General features: G+C 33.6%; 1 protein-coding gene across 9 annotated transcripts in view; it reads right to left on the bottom strand.

Annotated features, from left to right (window-relative positions):
- Positions 1–19,977, bottom strand: part of MYCBP2 (MYC binding protein 2) — a 197,523-nt gene that overhangs the window by 45,595 nt on the left and 131,951 nt on the right. For 4 of the 9 annotated variants that reach the window (XM_083820540.1, XM_083820544.1, XM_083820541.1 and 1 more), the window contains 6 exons: positions 19,766–19,906; positions 14,295–14,369; positions 11,957–12,181; positions 10,876–11,008; positions 7,801–7,926; positions 2,252–2,437 (listed from right to left, as the gene is read on the bottom strand). In XM_083820540.1, the coding sequence (XP_083676666.1) occupies positions 2,252–2,437; positions 7,801–7,926; positions 10,876–11,008; positions 11,957–12,181; positions 14,295–14,369; positions 19,766–19,906 (886 nt within the window). The remainder of the gene's footprint in view (positions 1–2,251; positions 2,438–7,800; positions 7,927–10,875; positions 11,009–11,956; positions 12,182–14,294; positions 14,370–19,765; positions 19,907–19,977) is intronic. The other 5 variants (XM_083820543.1, XM_083820545.1, XM_083820548.1 and 2 more) reach the window with 3 other exon arrangements.

The raw sequence follows: 19,977 nt of genomic DNA, 5'->3' as shown, positions 1-19,977 counted from the left end.
CGTCTGCAGCCATGGAAATCTAGGGCAGGGAACATCTAGTTTCAACTGTTAAACTATTATTGGTCCCTTTAATATAGCCGTTATTGACAACAAACATTTGTTTTAATTTTTAGATCTAAATTTATTGCGTGAAGCGCTTAAGGACAAAGCACATAATTTGAAACTGTAACTAAGCATGTGTAGGGCAAAAATCAATTGACCTTGGGATATGTTTTTTAATGGATTTAAATTCTAATTACATGTTTAGTAGCAGGAAGCTATTAAGTGCTTTGGAAATAATGAATGAAAATGGCACATGTTATAAATGTTTCTGTTACAGCTCTAATACACCTGTAAAGTTGAACACATTAAAAATACACAGCAAAATTAGATCTAAACAGAACTTTTCTGTCTAAATATTTTCATTGCATATGTGTCTCGCTATTCTAATAATCGTACAGTACTAATTAATCCATTATTTTCTAATATGTACAGTTTCTAGAAATATGGTAATATCAGAATAATTGTTTAAACCAAAATATTTGATCTAGATAACCTTTCTTAAGTTTCAAAGATCCCTGATAATTTCCTTGACTATCACAGACAATATTCTAAATAAAACGTTTGGATGAACTGGTAAAGCGAGGATTAACACATTTTCAAAAAAATAAAAAAGTTCTAACTGTTTTCCCCTCATATATTTCTTGATTTTTGATCCTGGAAGCAAAAATGTTATTATTTATCTCCTTCAGGTATAGTTAACATTATTTACAAGAAATCTTAAATTACATGACAAACTATTAGGAAGAAGGTCCTAGTATCAAATCACAGTTACTGCAATGGTACAGCAGGTCGGGTTGAGTTCTGGTTCAGTTTATACTGCTGGAAGGTCAAATAACCAAATCAGCTGAAAATCTATACTAAGCTGAGATAACAAATCAGACAGAAACTTTACTTTTTTTTTTGTTTCTGTGTGTGTGTGGGGGGGGTATTATTTTATTTATTAGACCAACACACTTGCTGCCAAACAAATAAAAAAATAAATCCTTATTAAAACACAAACCCTGGATTGTAACTTTATGAGCATCTTTTACCCAACCAGATCTGTTGGAAAGACAAATCCATTAAGCAATTTTTTTGGGGAAGCCAATAAAAAAACATCAGTTTTTCTTCTCATACAAGTCTAAATAATAAAGGACAAATAAACTGAAGTTTAAAATAAGGCAATTAGGGTTATTTGTGATTAAACACTGAATAAGAAGCTCTAACAAGAGAAGGAAAATTTAAGTTAAGGGAAAGAACATACAATTGTCAAATTCCCAACAATGGTGTGTTGATGCCATTGGCAATCAGGTTTTGGAACATTCTCTTTTCATGGCATTGGTTTAAGCCAAGTAGAAGTATACACAGTCACTGTCAGACTATTTCTGATAGTCATTATAAAAGTGAGCTAGAGATTTTAATCTCGTTCTCTCCCACAGCACTTGTGTAAGCTGAGCTGGAGAGACTCAGGACTTTATAGACAGACTGAACTGCCAGGAAGAAAGAACCATTTTACTTCTGCAGAATAGTCTGCGGGTGAGAGGAGGGGACTAGTATGCTATATGTGTTCTTTATATAAGGAAGAATTTACTGCCATATCTGCTCTTCAAAATGAATTCTAAGCTTTTATTTTTTCACTAAATAAAACCTAAACCATTTCCTGTTCTTGCACCAGTAATCAGGTTAACTTCCATTCACCTCCAGGTGCAAACTTGCTTGTCCACACCAACCTTATGAGCACCCAACACAAGAGTACAAAGCTTTATAAGTAGTATCAAGGTGTTCCAACTTTCCAGCTACATCCTAAAACTTGTAAGTGATGAAAAAAAAAAAACACAGAAATTTAAGAGGTAAGAAAACTGAAAACTATGAATTTACTGCAATTTGTTATGCTAAAAAGATTTATTGACATTTTGTACCATGAAAGAAATTTACCTTAATTATAAACCCACAGTTGCATACAATACTGGAAATGCACTTTAATGAATGTTATCTGCACTGCAGGACACATACAAAAGCAAAATACTGTCAATATTGAAATTAAAGTTGAACAGGTATACTTCTTTAAGGAGCATTCCTTCACATGCTTCTGAATCATGAAAAACTAACTCAACAAAATAAAACCAGAAAGATGCATTGAGGGATGATTAGCAGCTGGTAAGCAACTGAGGACAGCAACGTAAAAGCTGCAGAAATGGACTGATGAGGCAGGTAAGGCTGACAAACTTACTCTGAAGCTGTGGCTGAGGCTGCTGGAAGGAAAGGGGCTGTCCGAACACAAATGGACTGTGGACTAGGGAAGAGGGAGGTTTTGCAGCTTGATCAAAGATGGAAGGAGCTGGGAGATTTGGCCGTGACTGAATGGAATTCAGTATGGCACTCAGTTGGTCACCTGTAGTGGGCAAAACAGTCAAAACTACAACCTGTTACTTGTCATTCTCCAGAAATGCAGAGTAAAATGGTGCTCAATTAAAGTTTCAATGATTATAATAGAGAAAGCTCTTATTTAGCCACATACAGCTCTGGTTGTGGCTAAGTATAAAAACCTCATCCCATGCATGGCTATAAAATTACTGAAAAGTACAAGCAGGGTTTTTAAAAATCATGGACAGTTTACTGCAGTTATTCAAAACATTTCAAAATAGAGATTTATATTCACCTTGCTAAAAAAATGCACAGCAGCCAAGAAAAAACAGAAATCCCTAGCATTTACAGTAATACACACATGCAACAGAACATGCAGATAAAGATTAGAAAAATTGATGAGAAGGGAAGGATAACATGTAATTAGGCTTTGGCAAGCATATTTCTGTGCCAAGGCTTTGGTAAATATTTGCTCATTTTTGCAAATATCTTTACAGGTATTCTGTCATGCTGTTTTTCAAGATCAGACTGAAAATCGTTTAAAAAAACAAATACCATTTAGGAACTGAAACTGGTTTTCTGAAGAACTACAGACATTTGTTGTGGGGCAAATGAAGGCCTTCAAAAACTAGCATGTTAAAAACATGGTTTTAATTTCTAAATGCCAATTTTCAGAAAAACTATATATGAGCATTAGAAATACATGAAGCCTACAATAAGAAGTCAGAGTTTATCATAGCATGTTATAAGTTGTGGTAAGCTTAGTCATATGAGCTTAGAGAGACCAAGAGTTTGAGAGCATTGCAGATTTGAATGATCACCAACCAAATCCTAACAGCAGCACTTTATTCTGCAAATTCACATCATTTTGACCACATTCTAGAAAATCTAGTAGAAAAAAAATAGCAGCTAATACAGAATTTTCAGCTCAATGAATCTCAGTTTTAGGTGATTATCAATAGTCTTTTCATGGAATTAGAGAAAGACTGCTGGGTGTATGGAATCTGCCCTTAACCCTTATTAACCAAGAACTCCAAAATTAAATGTTATACTTATTTTCTTGATATTTTAGTTTCAAAAATGAAAGAATAAAATACCAGGAAATAGATGGAACTACGTTCTAAATAATCACCTATAGATATCAATACATTAATTTTATTCCACTATTTTGGAAGTAGCATAGCGAAAAAATACTGGAATCAGTACTTGGACAACAATCATTCCTACCATAATAACCCAGAAGCTAGTAACATATTTGGGAAGGTATTATAATTCTTAAAAAGTAACTATTTGAAAAAAAAATAATTTCAGGTCAAGAGTTGCAAAATATTTTTTTCTGGATATAACTCACGTTGGTTATCAGAGAAAAAACCAACACTGGAAGACAAAACCCAGCAGTAACTCTCAACTGTACGTGGGTAGTTTATTTATACCCTATCACACATGCGAAAATACTTGTGCAGGTTTTGTTCGGATCATGCTTTGTACATTTTCAGTTGAATGTCTGTACACTATTTCTATATCTAACTTTTGTTTTAACAATTCACAAACTCAACTAGTAAACTCTGCTGACCTAGCACTGCTTTAGTGCAAAGCCAGCTCAGGTAGCTGGGTTCTGCATTCCGTGTTAACAGCAGGAAACACAAAGCACAAATGACAATGTAGAGGCAGATCATTCTTTCAGCTCAGTACCTTGGAAAACCTAAAAAACTTTTTTTTTTTTTTATTCTGTCTTTCCTGCTATCCCCAGTGCTTCACTGGGGCTTACTGCTCTAACAAGTCATTATCACAAGAATTGGTAAACCAGACTCGATCCAGTCTCAAGTACTGACAGCAATAAGCCCTTTCAGAACAAAAAAACATGCAGACCATCACAGAGAGATGCATGGTGTTTTGCTCTGAAGGAGGCAAGCTGAATGAGGGAGAACAGATGCTGACCTAAAACTAAAAAGCTCAGGGAAGTCATCTAATTCAGGTGTACCTACACCATGTTCCTGAGAACGACCTAATATATATTTATATATATATACATACAAATAAAAAAATCTGCTTTTCTATCAGCTTATTTATCACTGTCATCCCATTATTCCACATACTGTAGTACTGTATTTTTTAACTACTATAAACTACTCCCTCATTATCTGATACTAAAACAAGCATCACTATTGCTACTATGTGAATCTTTATAATTAATTCTGAAGAATTCTGGTGATAAGATCAGACATGGTAGCTTAGTTCTACACATTGTTTATAAAGCAGAATCACAGAACTGAAAGTCTTATCCTTTGAAATTCTCATATGAATTAAGCTCTCAGGCCAGCTACAAAATTTAGCATCTACGGAAATGAAATAGAACTTGACTCTCAGGTCCCAAAATGGTATAATTCTTTTTGTTATCACTATTAAAAACAAACATAAAAACAATTAGCTAATTCTTTCTCCTTGAATACCTAATGTATTCACATTTACACTACACGAAAATACAAAATTGTTCGTGTACCACATTCCAGAACCATGGAATCCTGGTATCATGAAATGACTCTTTTCAGTCTTTCTTTCCTAACGTTTTCTTAGGGTAGGTGCAGAGGGGATATTTGGAAAGCAACCAAGTCTAACAGCCGACGATCATCTAGTGTGACAATATATAAGATCAGTTTTGTCACTATTACTGTTTGTTTATATGGCAGAAGAGGACTTGGAAATGATTTTTACAGAAGTACACAAAGCCCAGCAAGCCAGTAGTGGTTCCCCTCTATGCTTGTCCAGGAACCCATGTTCGGGCACTACTTCAATAGTCCTGTGGCTTTTAATGCTGTCTCAAAACTAATAAGTGACTTTCAGCATTTTAAAGTATAGCTGATGACAAATATATTTTAAATACAAATAAGGAAAATGTTTCCTTCTAACATTTGTGAATTCAGAACAAAATGGGATTCTTGTTACCTTGTTATTTATTTTTTTTAGAAATTAATAGAAAATTATTTTTGTTAATCCCTTTCTCTGGACAAAGAATAGCATCTGCTTAAGTGTCTGATACGTTCTGGAATATCAAAGTCAATCTTACTCTGCTTCTTACATAAAAGTACTTTCAAAAGTAAGGAAAGACTAGTTATCTGTAAGTGGAATTATTTAAACAGTGACATTAAACAGGATACTTGCAGGTATGTCTATAAGGAAATCTTGGAGTTGCTGCAAAGGTCATGATTGTGAGACCAAGCAGACCTTTCCTAAAAGCTATAAAATGCTTCACGATTAGATGATATATGAAAATGTACATAAGTCCATTTTCAGTTGTAATTGTTCCAGTTTGTATAAATGACCAGTAAATGAACACAATAAACAAACAGGCCTATTTCATAGATGAGTAATTATTTTAAAGGGAAGAACCTCTGAAAAGAGGTTGAAAGTTATCTGCTCAAAATAACTATCTGCTCAAATTAAATGTGGAGGGGGATAGGACCATTCATAATGAATATTAAAGACTTGCCTGCAATGTAAAAGGCTCACACATAGAAGATACAGCTAAATCAAATAGAAAATTTGTGGGAGCTATGTCTTTGGCCTTGCAGGCAATACTGTAAACACAGACCTACTACATGGGTATCTTTACATTTGACTGATGTAAACGTGACTGAATTTGCAATGAAACTAGCACATCCCTACAGGAAGTTCTTTTGACAAACAGGCTTCTCCAACAGAACTGTTTCATTCAAAAATTTTCCTAACTGACTGTTCTTTTGTCTTCAGTTCTTTCTTTTCCACAGAACTCAAAGCTTCTTAGATCTAGATCAGAGAATGCAAGACAACAGTATGTAAAATAATGATACAAGAGTTCTATTTTGGGGAGGAAAAGTAGTACGGTTATTCTTTCATGTATAGTTGCCAACAACTCCCTGCTCTTCGGCAATTCAGAAGCAGTTACAATAAATAGAACGAATAAAGTAATCTAACTGACCCTATAAAGAAAGCTGCCAAAGAGCACTATTTATGTGATTTCTTACATGCATTGCTGATCTTGCCCTGTAACTGAGCATGGGGCAGCTGTGGAGAACAGTGGAAGAAACATTGGTTCATTACTTCTCAACCAATGTCCACATGTTAGTACTCACATTTCACTGCCCATTAGTAAAGCACGTCAGCAGATTTACAGCTTTTTAAGGAACTTGATGCTATGATCACAGAATCACAGAATCATCTAGGTTGGAAGAGACCTCCAAGATCACCAAGTCCAACCTCATGATGAAGGACCCTGATACGTGATGGTTTCTACATGACTCTTAGGACTACAGTGATAATAGCTTGCAGGTTACTCGATAATTTCAGGTTTTGTTGTCATGCAGTAGAAGAGACAGGCTTATAATTAACGGTTATGTTAACCAACAGGAAATTAGTATCTCCTTAATTTTGTTTTTCCTGAATATATTTGACCATATTTTATCCTTCCTATGTGAATATTAAAACCTCGTGGCATAATGGTATGTAACAGTAGAACTGTGAATATCATATATATCCATACGTATTATATATGTCTTCCTTTAAAGCAAGGCTCAACTCAAGGTGTTTTTTTTGTTTTGTTTTGTTTTTTCCAGCTTAAGAGGTTACTCACAATGTGTGTTGGTATTAAAAACACATAGCACACCAAAGGCCCATGTTCTAACTGGCATGGATGGAGTACAGAGTCATAAGAATAGAATGACAAAGCTACATGTTTCAGTAATAATTGTCAAAGACATCTGCCTCAGCAAAAGCCCCTTCTATATTATTAGATATTCTAGATTTAATCAATGAATGAACAGAAGGCAAGCAATTTGAGTTTACTGTGATGGCTTATTTATACTTACATCTTACCAATAAACTATGCTTAAAAGAAACTATTATTTTGCCAGTAAAATAAATAAGGTTATTTACTTCCTAGTATTGTTAACTGGTATTTATGTGATTGAAAGACAACTTCAGTTTTACAACATATATCTCACATGGTATCTACTATCCTGTCAGCCAATTAAAAGCACTTAAAAATGTTAAGACAGTTTAGAAGTGTTTAAAAATGTTTCTGATCTTTTTAAAACCCATGCTTTCTAAATCCAAGTGTTCATATCTTGATTTACTAAGATATATTTTTCATTTCTGAATTACAGTGTTCTGCCTACCCCCACAGAAACCTCAGTGGTAACTTACAAGTATTTGATGATCCTTTTTATATAGAGTACTTAGACTGAATGAAATTAAAGTAGAGAAAAAAGCAGCTACAATATTAGTTGCATGTATTGTGGAACACCTTACAAAATTCACTGTTACTGGATTTATCTTTTGAAGCACACCTGATGGTGCCTAAAAGAGTAGGAAATGAGTAACAAAAACATAAGCAAAATTGAGAAGAACATAATTTTATAAAATATAAGTGTAAAAACATACCTTTGTTATTTCCAAGGCCATAATCAAACCCTTGTCCATTACTACAGCTTGTTCCCTTACTGAAAGCTTGTATTGAAAAAGGACTTGGGGGAGGAGTCTGAACATTTTGGTCTAGAAGAACTTGCTCTGCAAAAAAAACACATCACTTCAGAATTAGGCCTTTCAGGTAACTGATTTACATTGGAAAGATGAGTCACAAGGCAAAGGAGCTTTATTTTTCTTTCTTTCCCCACAGATAGCACTCCTCCACTCTACTCAACCCTCTTCAGAAAGAAAACGACATCTTTCTTCCCTAGAGGTCATGCTCTAAAATTAAAAAGATTGAGGGTTTAATACCATGCAGTCTAGTTTTATACTTGACTGAGTTGCTGCAAGTTTTGCTGTCATATGCCACTTAGGAACAGGCTTGACATTTTATTTTTTTTGTAACACCATACCATTTGAATATTTGTTCTTTGGACAGCAATTGTTAAATTTATTTGATAAACCCTGATGGACAAAAGATGTTTTCAGAGTGACAAGAAACTCAGAGCCAGTAAACTTCTAATCCTGACTTAATAATCCTTACTAATCCTTACTCAGAACATAAGGCATTTTTTTCCTTGACAAATTTATTCATATCTGATACCAAGTACTACAGTTATGCTTTTTGTATGATACCACAAAAACTCAAACCAAAACTACCCTAGAGTCTTTCAAAATATTCGTAAGAACAAAGAACTAAAATATATGAGACAGAATCCACTTGAATATTTAGATTTACAGTGGCATTACTGACAATGTGGTCAGAAATATCATTCCAAGTAATAATCTGCAAGAAGTAATTCACATGAAATCTCTTAAATGCAGGTTAAAAGATCAGGTTGGCACCTTGACCAACTTTCTCCTTTTGTAACCATACTAAAATTAACTGAAAAAAAATCACAACTCTTCTAAGAGCCATTTTTATAAAATTTCAGCATTTCAGACCAAAACCGCATTTCAGATTATGTACTTTTAGATAACACATACATTCACTTAAAATAAAAAAGTTTAATCCTTTGTTAAGTTAATGTTGTTTATCTGCTAAAGGAAAATTGGCCTTAGAACTTAAAGAGGAATGGGTGAATTAGAAAGCAACAGCAAATTGCTGCACTTTAAACAAGTGTGTAATCTATCTTAAATCAACCTTGATTCTCTGAATTACAGACATATATAGATTTTGCTGTAATTTTCCTGCTAAAGTACTTGTATACCTGTCTACAGACTTGGGCGTTTAGCTCTGACACAAACCCTACGTCTTTCTGAGAATTTCATTATCATTTACTTATGTAATGAAAATATTAAAGCAATCTGAAATAGGGTATTATTTATGTGTGAAAACAGAGACAGATGGAAATGTAGCCAGAGCTCCTCCAAATGCTTATTTCCCTCCAGCAAAAGTATGGAAGTTGATAACAAGCAGAATTCCTAATTCATTTCATGGCAAAAAAAAAAAAAAAAAGCAATTAGTTTACATCATTTTTGTCTGTGGCTTAAGCTCCTTAGCTCCTAAATACTGAGATGTACTAAGAACACAGAATATGTTGAAATATCTCAGTAACTGCACTGATAGCAAACTGCTTTAGCTAGATGCACAAGAGACATCCGCATTTACCTTATTTATAAAAACAAAGACTCATCTAGAAAGAATAGAACCAGGCACACTGACCCACAGGACATGCATTAGAAAAATTTCCAGAAGACATCTTTTGGCAAATGGATGTGTTAGATTTCATAAAGAGAGTGAGAAAATTACAAATTGGGAATATTCAGATTCAATCAGGAAACAGAGAAATATATGAAGAAAAAAAAAGATGGCTTGCAGAAACTAACTCTGAAGTGAGTTGAAACAAACCAGCTTCAGAGGAAATCATACCCAATTTTATGATCAGTGGAAGAAACTTACAAGTATTCTCAGCGAGAAATATTGAGAGAAACTGGAGGGTTTAGAGAAGATGAAGCCACTCTTCTCAAAGGTTCAAAGAAGCAGGACAAGGGACAACAAGCAAAAGCTACAGAATGTGAAACTGTATTAGGAAATGTTTTCACCACAAAGGTGGGTCAAATACTGGAACAGGTTGTCCATAAAGGTTGGAAATACTTAGAATTTGACTAGACAAGGGTGTAAGCAACATCATCTAACTGAACCTACACTGACAGGGAGCTTGGACTAGATGATCTCCTCTAGAAGTATAAATACTGACAGATCTCTCTCTCCCTGTTTCATCTTTTGCAAGAATACAGGTAGGCCATAATCCTGTACCGGAGAACCTCATCCAGGTGGGTTGGGTCTATCTAATAGGGAAAGAACAGTTTCAAGACGCCTCAATGCACTTATAGGAAGCATTTCCGGTGAAAGATATTTTAGATCAGTAATGACAGCCTGTTTGGAGGAAGAGCAGTACGAAGAAGAAAAGAAAGAAGAATTGAAGAAAATTAAAAATATGCAATAACAAATTTTGTATAACCTTTTGCTTACATTTTCTTTTATTATTTCTAGGTCTTACCCAGTTTGAACATTATCAGGACAGAAATTCTGCATTTTAAGAAAAGGTAATAATTCTTTGCTAACTAGAGTAATTAGCAGTGGGATATTAATTTTAAATATGGTGTTAATAAATAAATAAATATATAATGGGTTTTTAATAGGATGCAGTGTAGCAGAACTAACAAACTTAACACAACCAAAAGGAACATAAATATTTTTTTCTGCTCTGCTTTTCCTAGAAACACAAAATAGACAAAAGAAAGCTAATAGGAGAAATATACAAGTACTTATTTGAAAATCATCCCTATAGTTAAAAGAAGGAAGGATAATATTATGATCCATAACTGGTACAGAAGAAAATATGGGGAAATGTTTTAACTGTTCTTTTAAAAACATAGAAGGAACATTTAAACAACTTTGAAATTCATCAGTGTAAAGCAACTCAAATGAGAAAGTACGAATTTATGTTATACCTGTTTTAAATTCAGTTTCTTCTTTATTTATCCTGTTTAAATTTCTTGTAATTTTTTTCTAAGTTAATTAAAAAACAAAACAAAACAACTTGCCATCTTCATGTCGGAGGTACTGGTTTCCACCTCTGTCTCTAGCTAATGACCACGCCTCGCCTTCATCACTTTCACAGAATTCTACCATGCTGTTCTTATCCATTTGCACCCATGTACCTTCTGAATTAGTCACCTGATGCACACACACAAAAAAGCACAACATACCGACTTTCCAGATTATTCAGTAGCATGACTCAGCAACTTACTTCAGAAACTGAAAAAAATATGCACATTCCAATCTTCATATTACAATTAAAGCTCTTTTTTTTTTTTTTTTAAATGTTTCTTAAATTAAGGCCACAGACTGAGACAGATTGAAGGACCAAAACCATTCATGGCACATATACAGTTAGGGATATTTCCAAAAATATTAGACCTGCTTATGTTCAGAAAAAGCAAATCACCAACACCGCAACGTTGGAACATCCAAACAAGCCCAAATAAAAACTTGAAGGAGATATTCATCAAGGTATGCCTTTTTATTGGTGGCTGCAACAGTAGAATTATAATAGCAAGTTATATATATGAAATGTTTGTTCAAGTACTAATTTTGTTCCTGTCATTGTATTTAGGAAATAGCATGACACACTTCATCCTTAAGCCATTCTTAACCATAAAACACCACAGCTGGACAATTGGGAACAGTAACAATAGTTCAGCAACTGAACAAATGAATCAAAACAGAGGAACAGAATAAATTGTTAATTGGTTAGGTCCTAGAAATTTTTTTTTTCAGTGAAACAAAATTCTTTCAAAGCGTATGACAAAAATATTGAATAGGAAACAACATTTTGAAAAGAATACTGTAACAGAAATATATAAGCAAGCATATGTAACTGCAGTCAGTACAACTTTAACATTATTCCAATCAAGACACACATCTAAAAGGCAAAAAAAACCCAAACCAAAACAAAAAAAACAGAATTGCATTAGTATTTATAATACAAACCAAGTTCAGAAGTTAGCATTTATCATGAGGGTTGGAAAAGCAAACCTGTACAGGGGCAGATTCTTTTGTTGAGTTTACTAGTTATATATTGGTATCTATGAAGACATGAACTGAAGCTACAATGATCCATACCTCGCCCACTGCCTTGACTTTGTTTCCCAGAACTAACATTCCAATTGGGATACCTCTAAGGTTAGGGCAGCTTCTGATGTTGTGACCTGATGGGCCAGTCTTCACTACCTTGTACACTCCAGGACCACCTCGAAGGAATGGCATATCTTGTTCTTGCATCACTGCTTCCTGTGGGCAGTGTGAATTTAGGTCTTTGAAAAAATCATCAGTATTAGACCTAGATTCCTGAGAAATTAAAAAAAAAAAAAGGCAAAACAAAAAACAGAACAGAATAAAACCTATTAATAATACCCTTGAACTCTTCATATAAGAAATACTTATTTAAAAACTACAATAATTAAATTCCAAAGCTAGAAGAGGTACTAGTTACATTGCTAATTTTAGCATGCAGTAATATACAACTGAACTACTAGTAAATTGCAATTTAATTGAAAAGCTACCCTATTACTCTTGAAACAGAAATGTAGGCAATTTATTTAAAAGGAGTATCCCATATCTACAATTAGAAACAATTTACTTTCTCTACCACTTTGACTAAACCTTGCTTCATACTGACATTTATCAGGATACACACTCATTCCTCCTGCTGTATTTGTGAAACAATATAGCAAAAAGCCTGGGGCTATGAAAAGGGAACTTAAATATCACCTCTTTTCAAACAATATGCTTCTTTTTTGATTTTGTAACACTGTTAATTTAGACTAAAGGTAAAATTATGACAGAGTAACAGAAACACCATAGAAACTTAAATGCACGTAGAAATAGTGGTGCATATTTATAATTTTCACTCACATAATAAAAATGGCCTGCAAATTTATTTCACACAGTAACGATTAGAGATTAAATATAAACCCAAATCTGAAACGAGAACACACTTTTTGAGTTTCCTACCAGTAGAAAAAACGGTAGTTGCTAAAAATAAGAGACAGACTACTATAGATTTTCAGTTAGCCATGGCTTAATAAAAATGTCTAAAATGTCTATTATACAAAAACTATGAAGGATGGGGGTAACATATTGCATATTCCTATCAGAAGAAAGCAAATGAGAAACAGGAATGCTTTATTATGCTTAAAATGCAAACCATATGTACTTTTAAAAGAACGCCTGAAAGTTAAAAACCTACGTAATGCCCTAGTGGATGAAGCCAGTGGCTCACCTAGTCCGGTAAATGGCAACAGGAGATGCTGTTCAGAAGTAGCATGCAAGACATTATTCGTGGTCCATCCCTTACATAACAACAACATTTAAAATCTTTTTATTATGGATATTAGAGGGTACACCCCTACTTCCTCTAGTGTCTGTTTATGAAACTGGTTCCTATAAATATGTTTAATCCCTTCTGAATGTGCTGATACTTTCTGCATCCACAGTCTCCTGTAACTACACCTTCTAGGAGTTCATTACCCGCTGTGTAGAAAAATACTTTTATCAGTTTTAAACCAAACTTCTAGTTATTTCCTTATTAATTTACAGTATTTCCTTTGATCTCCAATTAATATATTTTCAGATTTTTGGTATTGAAGTCTGCATCATGTCCAGAGTTACATAACAGTCTTCCCAAGAAGCCTTTCTAGCAAATGAACCTGTTCTGTAAATATGTTAACTTTCAAAGCAAGCTGCAGTAAATTGGTTCAAAGAGAAAAAAATTCTGCGTTCTAAAGATAGTGTGAACATTGTCTAGATCGTCATATAACAGTAAAGCAGTTTGCTATCTTGGGGAAGAAGATTCAGTGAAAAACAAATTTTTAAATCTCTAAACCAGTAGGTGCAATATTGAGCATCATCTTCATTACAAAGTTCATATGAAAACAACCTGGATCTAAAAATCACTACAAGGCTGTAAAGACATTTAGATATGCATTTATGTAGATAATTGAGACTGCTTAACTGCATATAATGTAATTTGTTCTTGTAATTGCACATTAAAAAAAAAAATAGGAATAGTCTACTTGTTAAATTTTTGTGGCCTTCCTCATATGAATGTCATCTTATTAGATACTGCAACTTCATGTGAACCCTTCAACAACAGAAAAAAAACTACTATTCATTCTGCATCAAGAAGCAGAATGAAAGCCTTTATTATGTTATTAATATCTCTGAATTTCTATTTTTTTAATAAAGGAGAGTGCTACTTAAGAATTAATCTGCCCTAAAAATTTTTTCTCCTCATAAAGGAAAAGATCTAGATACAGCATTCTATGCAAACCTTGTATTTCCTGTAAAAATATTTCAAGGTAAAATAGACTTCAAAGAATATTTAATGTAAAGTTGAATTAAGGTACATTCTGAAAAACAAAAAGAGATACAGTGTGACTGTTCCTGTCAATTAACTCACCTTAGGGGGTAAAGCTTTGGAAGTCCATGAAAAAAAGTCCAAATCCCTTACTCCTTGGCTAGCATTAAAGACATTCTGAACAACAAAGTTTAAAAAAAAAAAAAAAAGACATATATCAACAAGGAAATGGGAACAAAGAAACACTGGAGGAAGAAGCTAGAAGTATAGTAATGCAAACTTTCTCCACAAGTAATTTTACTGGTAGAATATCTTGCAAAAGTGAAAAGCTTTGTTTTTCTGATCAAGTCACCTGAGAGTTCATTGCTCCCCTTGCCAAATCATCTATTAAACAAAAACAGTTTGGTATGTCAAAAGCTCGAAATGGATGTAGTGTGTCATGCCATTTACTGAAACCAAGAGCCAGACATTTCTTATAAAGCTTGAGACTATGCACAGACAGATCCCACTCTTCTGTTACAACAAAACAGAAGTTTGTTCCACCATAAACCACAGTTTTACAAGCAAGACAGTCTGCTGTTTCGAAAGGATTTCAATTATTGCAGGACAACTGCACGTGGACTTTTGTCACCAGTTCAGAACTGCAAAGATGCAGAAGGGCTAAGCTCTCTATGTTTGAAAGCAACTCACTTGCACAGAATGATTTCACTAGTTTGCACATCGATACCACACTCTTTACCAGAAGCAAAAATTGCAGAGTGCTGTAAGGAAGAACCACTAAGATCTCATTAATTTTATAAGACATACGATTCATTTACTACTTTATTATGAATTATCAACAATCAAATGGAGCTGCTCGAGTTCCCTAATTTTATAAGCAATAGCCCGTATTATAGACACAAGCTCTACTGTTCTGTGCATTTTTCCCCCGCAGAACAGCTAGGACGGCATTTATTAGCCACTGGAAAACACCAAAAGCAGCCATTTTTCTCCATGAAGCAACCTCTCTCCATAAACTTGTTTCTACTCATTTCAAAGAAATTTTCACTGTTCCTATCAAAAGAAATAATTAATAGTACATAAATAGTAGTATTAATAACCAGTATTTACAGCACAATCCCTTTGGTAAAGACTTTCTTTTTTTTAATTTCCTATCCCCATCTTGGCAGGAAAACCAAATGAAATCCCTGCAGCATTGACACCAAAATTTAACAGTAATTAAAAAATAACAATAAAAGAATCACTTTAAGCAGAAATTGGCAAGTACAAAACAGTCTTGGCATGCATTCTCTGTATTCCTTGAAAAAAAACATTAACATGTTAAAAATAAGTAAATCCACCTCATGACAGAAGTAAATCATCTACTACTGTTTGCAAAAATTCTCCTTACATCAATCTTTAGTAAAGAAAACAACTTTAAACTTGGACAAAAATGAAGACATTATCAAACACCATAACTTCATTAGAGTGCAGCACCTCCTCCTGAATTTGAAAGAGGCACTAATACACAAAGAAAAGATGCCTGGGGGCATCACGGAAGGTGGTGGTGGTGCGTTAGACAGGAAGATGACAAAATCACAGAATAAAGGCTTACCAATCTGACATAAAACTATAATAATTATAAAAAGACTACATTTGCCTAATGAGAATATACTTCATAGGCACCCAGTGTAGCTTAACAGACTGATTACATTACTTTGCAACAAATCTCCTACTTTGTGACAGACTTCTACTGTTCAAAGGAATGTGGTGCCATACCCAAGATACTATATTATCATTTCAAAGATCTGGTTTGGTATGCCATAAAGCTATACGTGAAAAACACACAGCACTGAGGTGGGACCATGCTGGCTGGCTCTGCAACACAGAGAAGATCAAACCAGACCTTTGCTCTTCAAACTTTAGAGCTTTCTGGCTTCTTGGCTTTTAGCATGTCATATGTCAGTGTAAATCAATGTATCTATTATATAACTGAGAATTAATATTTAATTCTGAAGAAACTACTACATACAAGCTCTTGTATTTAGTCCTCATGCTACCATCTGTAGATTTAGTTCATTTTTTCCTTTTGAGCCTTCCCTTCCAAAAATTAAAAATAATTTCAGGAATTCTTCCAGGAAAAAATTCATACCTTTTTTCCAATCAAGTTTAAGTTTCAGAAATCATAAAACTGAATATAAATTACTTCGCCACTAGAAATTAGCAATGAAAAAAGCATTTAAAATCTCAAATAATATTATTCTTCAAAGCTAAGTGTTATCTTAAATGATTTTTTAGACTTTTACCCAACATAACCATTATTTCCCATCACGTCTAAAATGATGGTAGAAATCGATTGTGAATGTCCTTCAGTGTTTCCACAAAACATTCTGAGGTTCTGCAATCAAACTCAGCAATCTACATACTAATTTTGGTTCTCTCTTACAATACATTAGCAGTTTAAAAAACTTGAAGTTTCTCAGTTCTGCTTGCCTGTAGTGGTTGGGGAATGTAACACTAAAACTGGGCAGCAGGATACAGTATTCCTTATAGTTATACATTTGACATTTAAAATTAAGGAACAAAACCATATTCAGAATATGATTTTTAAAAAGTTCCAGAGTTTAACCAAAAGACAAATTCCATTAACTACCCATAAAATAAAACTACTTCTCACTAGTGTGTATCGTTTTATGCTGTATATATCTTTTACCATGTGCATGCGTGAATACACAACTGTCTGTATACATGATAACCTCTATCAGAACTTAGCAAGAACAATTAACTGAATCTCACAAGACGGAAGGAAAAGTAACTATCAGGACAGTAAGAAGCTAATCCAAATTCACAACATGTTTCATAATCGTATTACCTAAAATGGATTAGATTCACAAGTTTAGATCAATGGCTACGTAGCTGTTCCTCATGAAAGAAGAGCAAAAGTAGGAACAGATTTGGCTATACAGTGTTTCTTGAGAAAGTAAATGACCACAACTAAAATAAATAGAGTCTGGCAACTACAGTGGATCTCTGCTTCCCTATGATCATTTATCTATAAATATAGTACCTTTGATCAAAATATACAGAAACAGTGTACTAAGGAGATCTAAAATACTCAATATTTGCTTTATCATAAAATAACTAGTTAATGTCTATAAATAATCAGAAAATGTAAATACAGTATATATGCCAATAGGACTAGAGGCTGAAGTTACCACTACAGAAAAAATGTGCTTTTTATCATTTTAAATCTTTTTTAAAAAATATTTTTTATTTTTTATTCACTGCTCAATTACTACAGTGATGAAACAGAGCAATTAAAGCTTTCTGTAAAAAGCATACCTTAAATATATTTTACAAAATGTACTGAAAGATTTTTTCTACGTAACTGATGATCACAAAAAGCTTATATTTTTAAATGTAGCAAAGTAACATCATCAGAGCTGCCAAGTCTGCATACTCCTGAGTTGAATAAAAATCGAGCCTAGTAAAAGTACTGTGACATTAATTTGAACAGGGATTAGCATGACTAATTCAGCCACTTGATTTTCCATATGTACTTGCAGTCACTTATGAGACTCCTTCCAGTATGTTTCCCTCTTCTAGAGCCAATACTGGTTGAACAGCTGTAGATTCTAGAAATCGTGCATATTAACAGATTTTTTACATTTTGCTCATAATGTCATTCAGTTACCCAATTAAACAAAAAAAGGATGGGCAGATACAAGAAAGCAGTATCACTTTATGTGGTCAAGATTTAGCAGAAAAGAGTTTTAAGCTGACTTACAAAAGTCAGGAGCTTACTAAAGAGTTTATTAATTTTCATCAAGTTGTGTGGTGCATAAAAACATAATAGTTTGCAGTAGAGACTAAGGCAGTCAAAAGTAAGCCGCTGAACTGTGACTTTTGTTTTGTGGCCATTAAGAAAGCAAAAATATAGATTTTTTTTCCATTTATGATTATGAATCAAACCAACAAATCTGAATGCTTAAATACGGTTATAGTAAAATAGTTTCAGGACATGCTATGTCCTTTCAAAAATATGAAAGTATGAGAGAGATGCAAAGAAAGCTTCTATCCATAAGTAACTCAAAATATCTGTTATTAGACATAACCACCTTACATTAATAGTTGCTTTCTTAACATCTTTGCTGTTTGCTACTGGCTGTTGACTGATCGGAAACTAAGAAAGCATATGACTTTTACCTAGTGTGACTGAGAATGTGATGTAACTGGTTAGTTAAAATAAAAGTAGCCATATTTGTCATATTCTAAGAGTTCATGTGGTATCAAAACTTTCATAACACACTTTAAGAAGAAATAAGATCTATTATATTTTATCTGAACTTTAGAGAAGCATTCATACAGGGAGATGTATGATAATTAAACACTATTTTTCACATTTAATTGTACCTGTCTTACTTATTCAAGTGAAATTTGAATCATCAAGATTATGTTATCAAAATTTAATATTCAGGATTTATAATAATAATAATAATAATAATTATTATTATTATTATTTTGTTAAGAGTGGTAATCTCTTTAAAGCTTTTCTCAGAGAACAAAGTATATGTTACTCCACAAATAAATGTGTACTGGAGCCATTTAAAATATACCAACCAGTAAGTTCTTGCTAATCATATACGTGACTGCTGAGATGATTAACATTCCCCATAGCAAATAAAAAAAGTATTAGAAATAAAAATCTGAAAAAAATCATACCCTTCAGTGCTTACAATATTTACCAAAATTGATAAATTGATTTACCAAAGTTGATAGCTCACTCATATAAGAGGACAAGTTGAAACTAAACAGCTGCATTAGCAATTAGATCTAATTCTCACACTGCCCTGAAGAAACCATGTTACTGCCCACTTTGGTGAATGCACAAAACCAGATAAGCCAGAAGACCTACAATTTCAGAAGTTTTTTGAGAAACGTTGGTTTGGCTTATACACTTAAACAATTTTGTATCTAGTTTTATCTTGTTGCCAGAAAATGTGTAACCTTTGATTTGTAGTGATGGTGATCACCACTGAAGTTATCCAGATAAATTACGCTTACTCTTATAAACTCAAACGTTTTTTACTGAGCCTTGATGCTGTGATTCTTTCATTAGCTACTATTTTGTAACTCAGGAATTCAAATATAAAACTCACAAAAATATCAATGAAAAACAAAACAGCCTAAAGAATTTTTTTAAAAAAGTGCCTCAACTACATTGGTTAACTGCTGGCTGTAAGCCTCTTCTGAGATCATTACATTAGTGGGCCACTTTATGGACAATGAAGTCTTGCATCAGGAACATCTGGTGCTTAATCTAATGGTTATACTTTTTTATCAGTATTTCCACTTTTGTTTCTCTTTTAGGAGAAGAATCTTTTAACATAGAAAGCTTTGTACATTTCTACACTCCACCCTCATTACACAATAGCCCTCAAAAATGGAAACACATGTAAGATAGTATTTAGTAATTAAACGTCTTTTTTTTTTTTTTTTTAACCTCAGGACTCATTTGCAGCCTTAATTAAAGAAAGTCTTGTAATGAGGACAGAGTGTACTTTGGATATTTTTCAAAGGCACCTTTTACTTACGTCAACAGGTACCAGAAGGCTCTTGCCAAGATGTTGGTTAAAAGAGAGGCACCAGGCTTCAGTGTAACCATTCATGTTAGGAACATACTTCTTTATTGTCTCATCATTCAGCCTCAGCCAAACACCATCATCATTGTGGATCTATGGGAAACAAGCAACAAAAACGAGCCATGCCCTCCTGTAACCGTTACGTGGCTAGCAAGGATTAACAG

The sequence above is a fragment of the Anser anser genome (assembly GCF_964211835.1).
Source record: "Anser anser genome assembly, chromosome: 1".
Taxonomy (NCBI): Eukaryota; Metazoa; Chordata; class Aves; order Anseriformes; family Anatidae; genus Anser; species Anser anser.
This window is presented reverse-complemented; position numbering and strand designations above follow the sequence as displayed.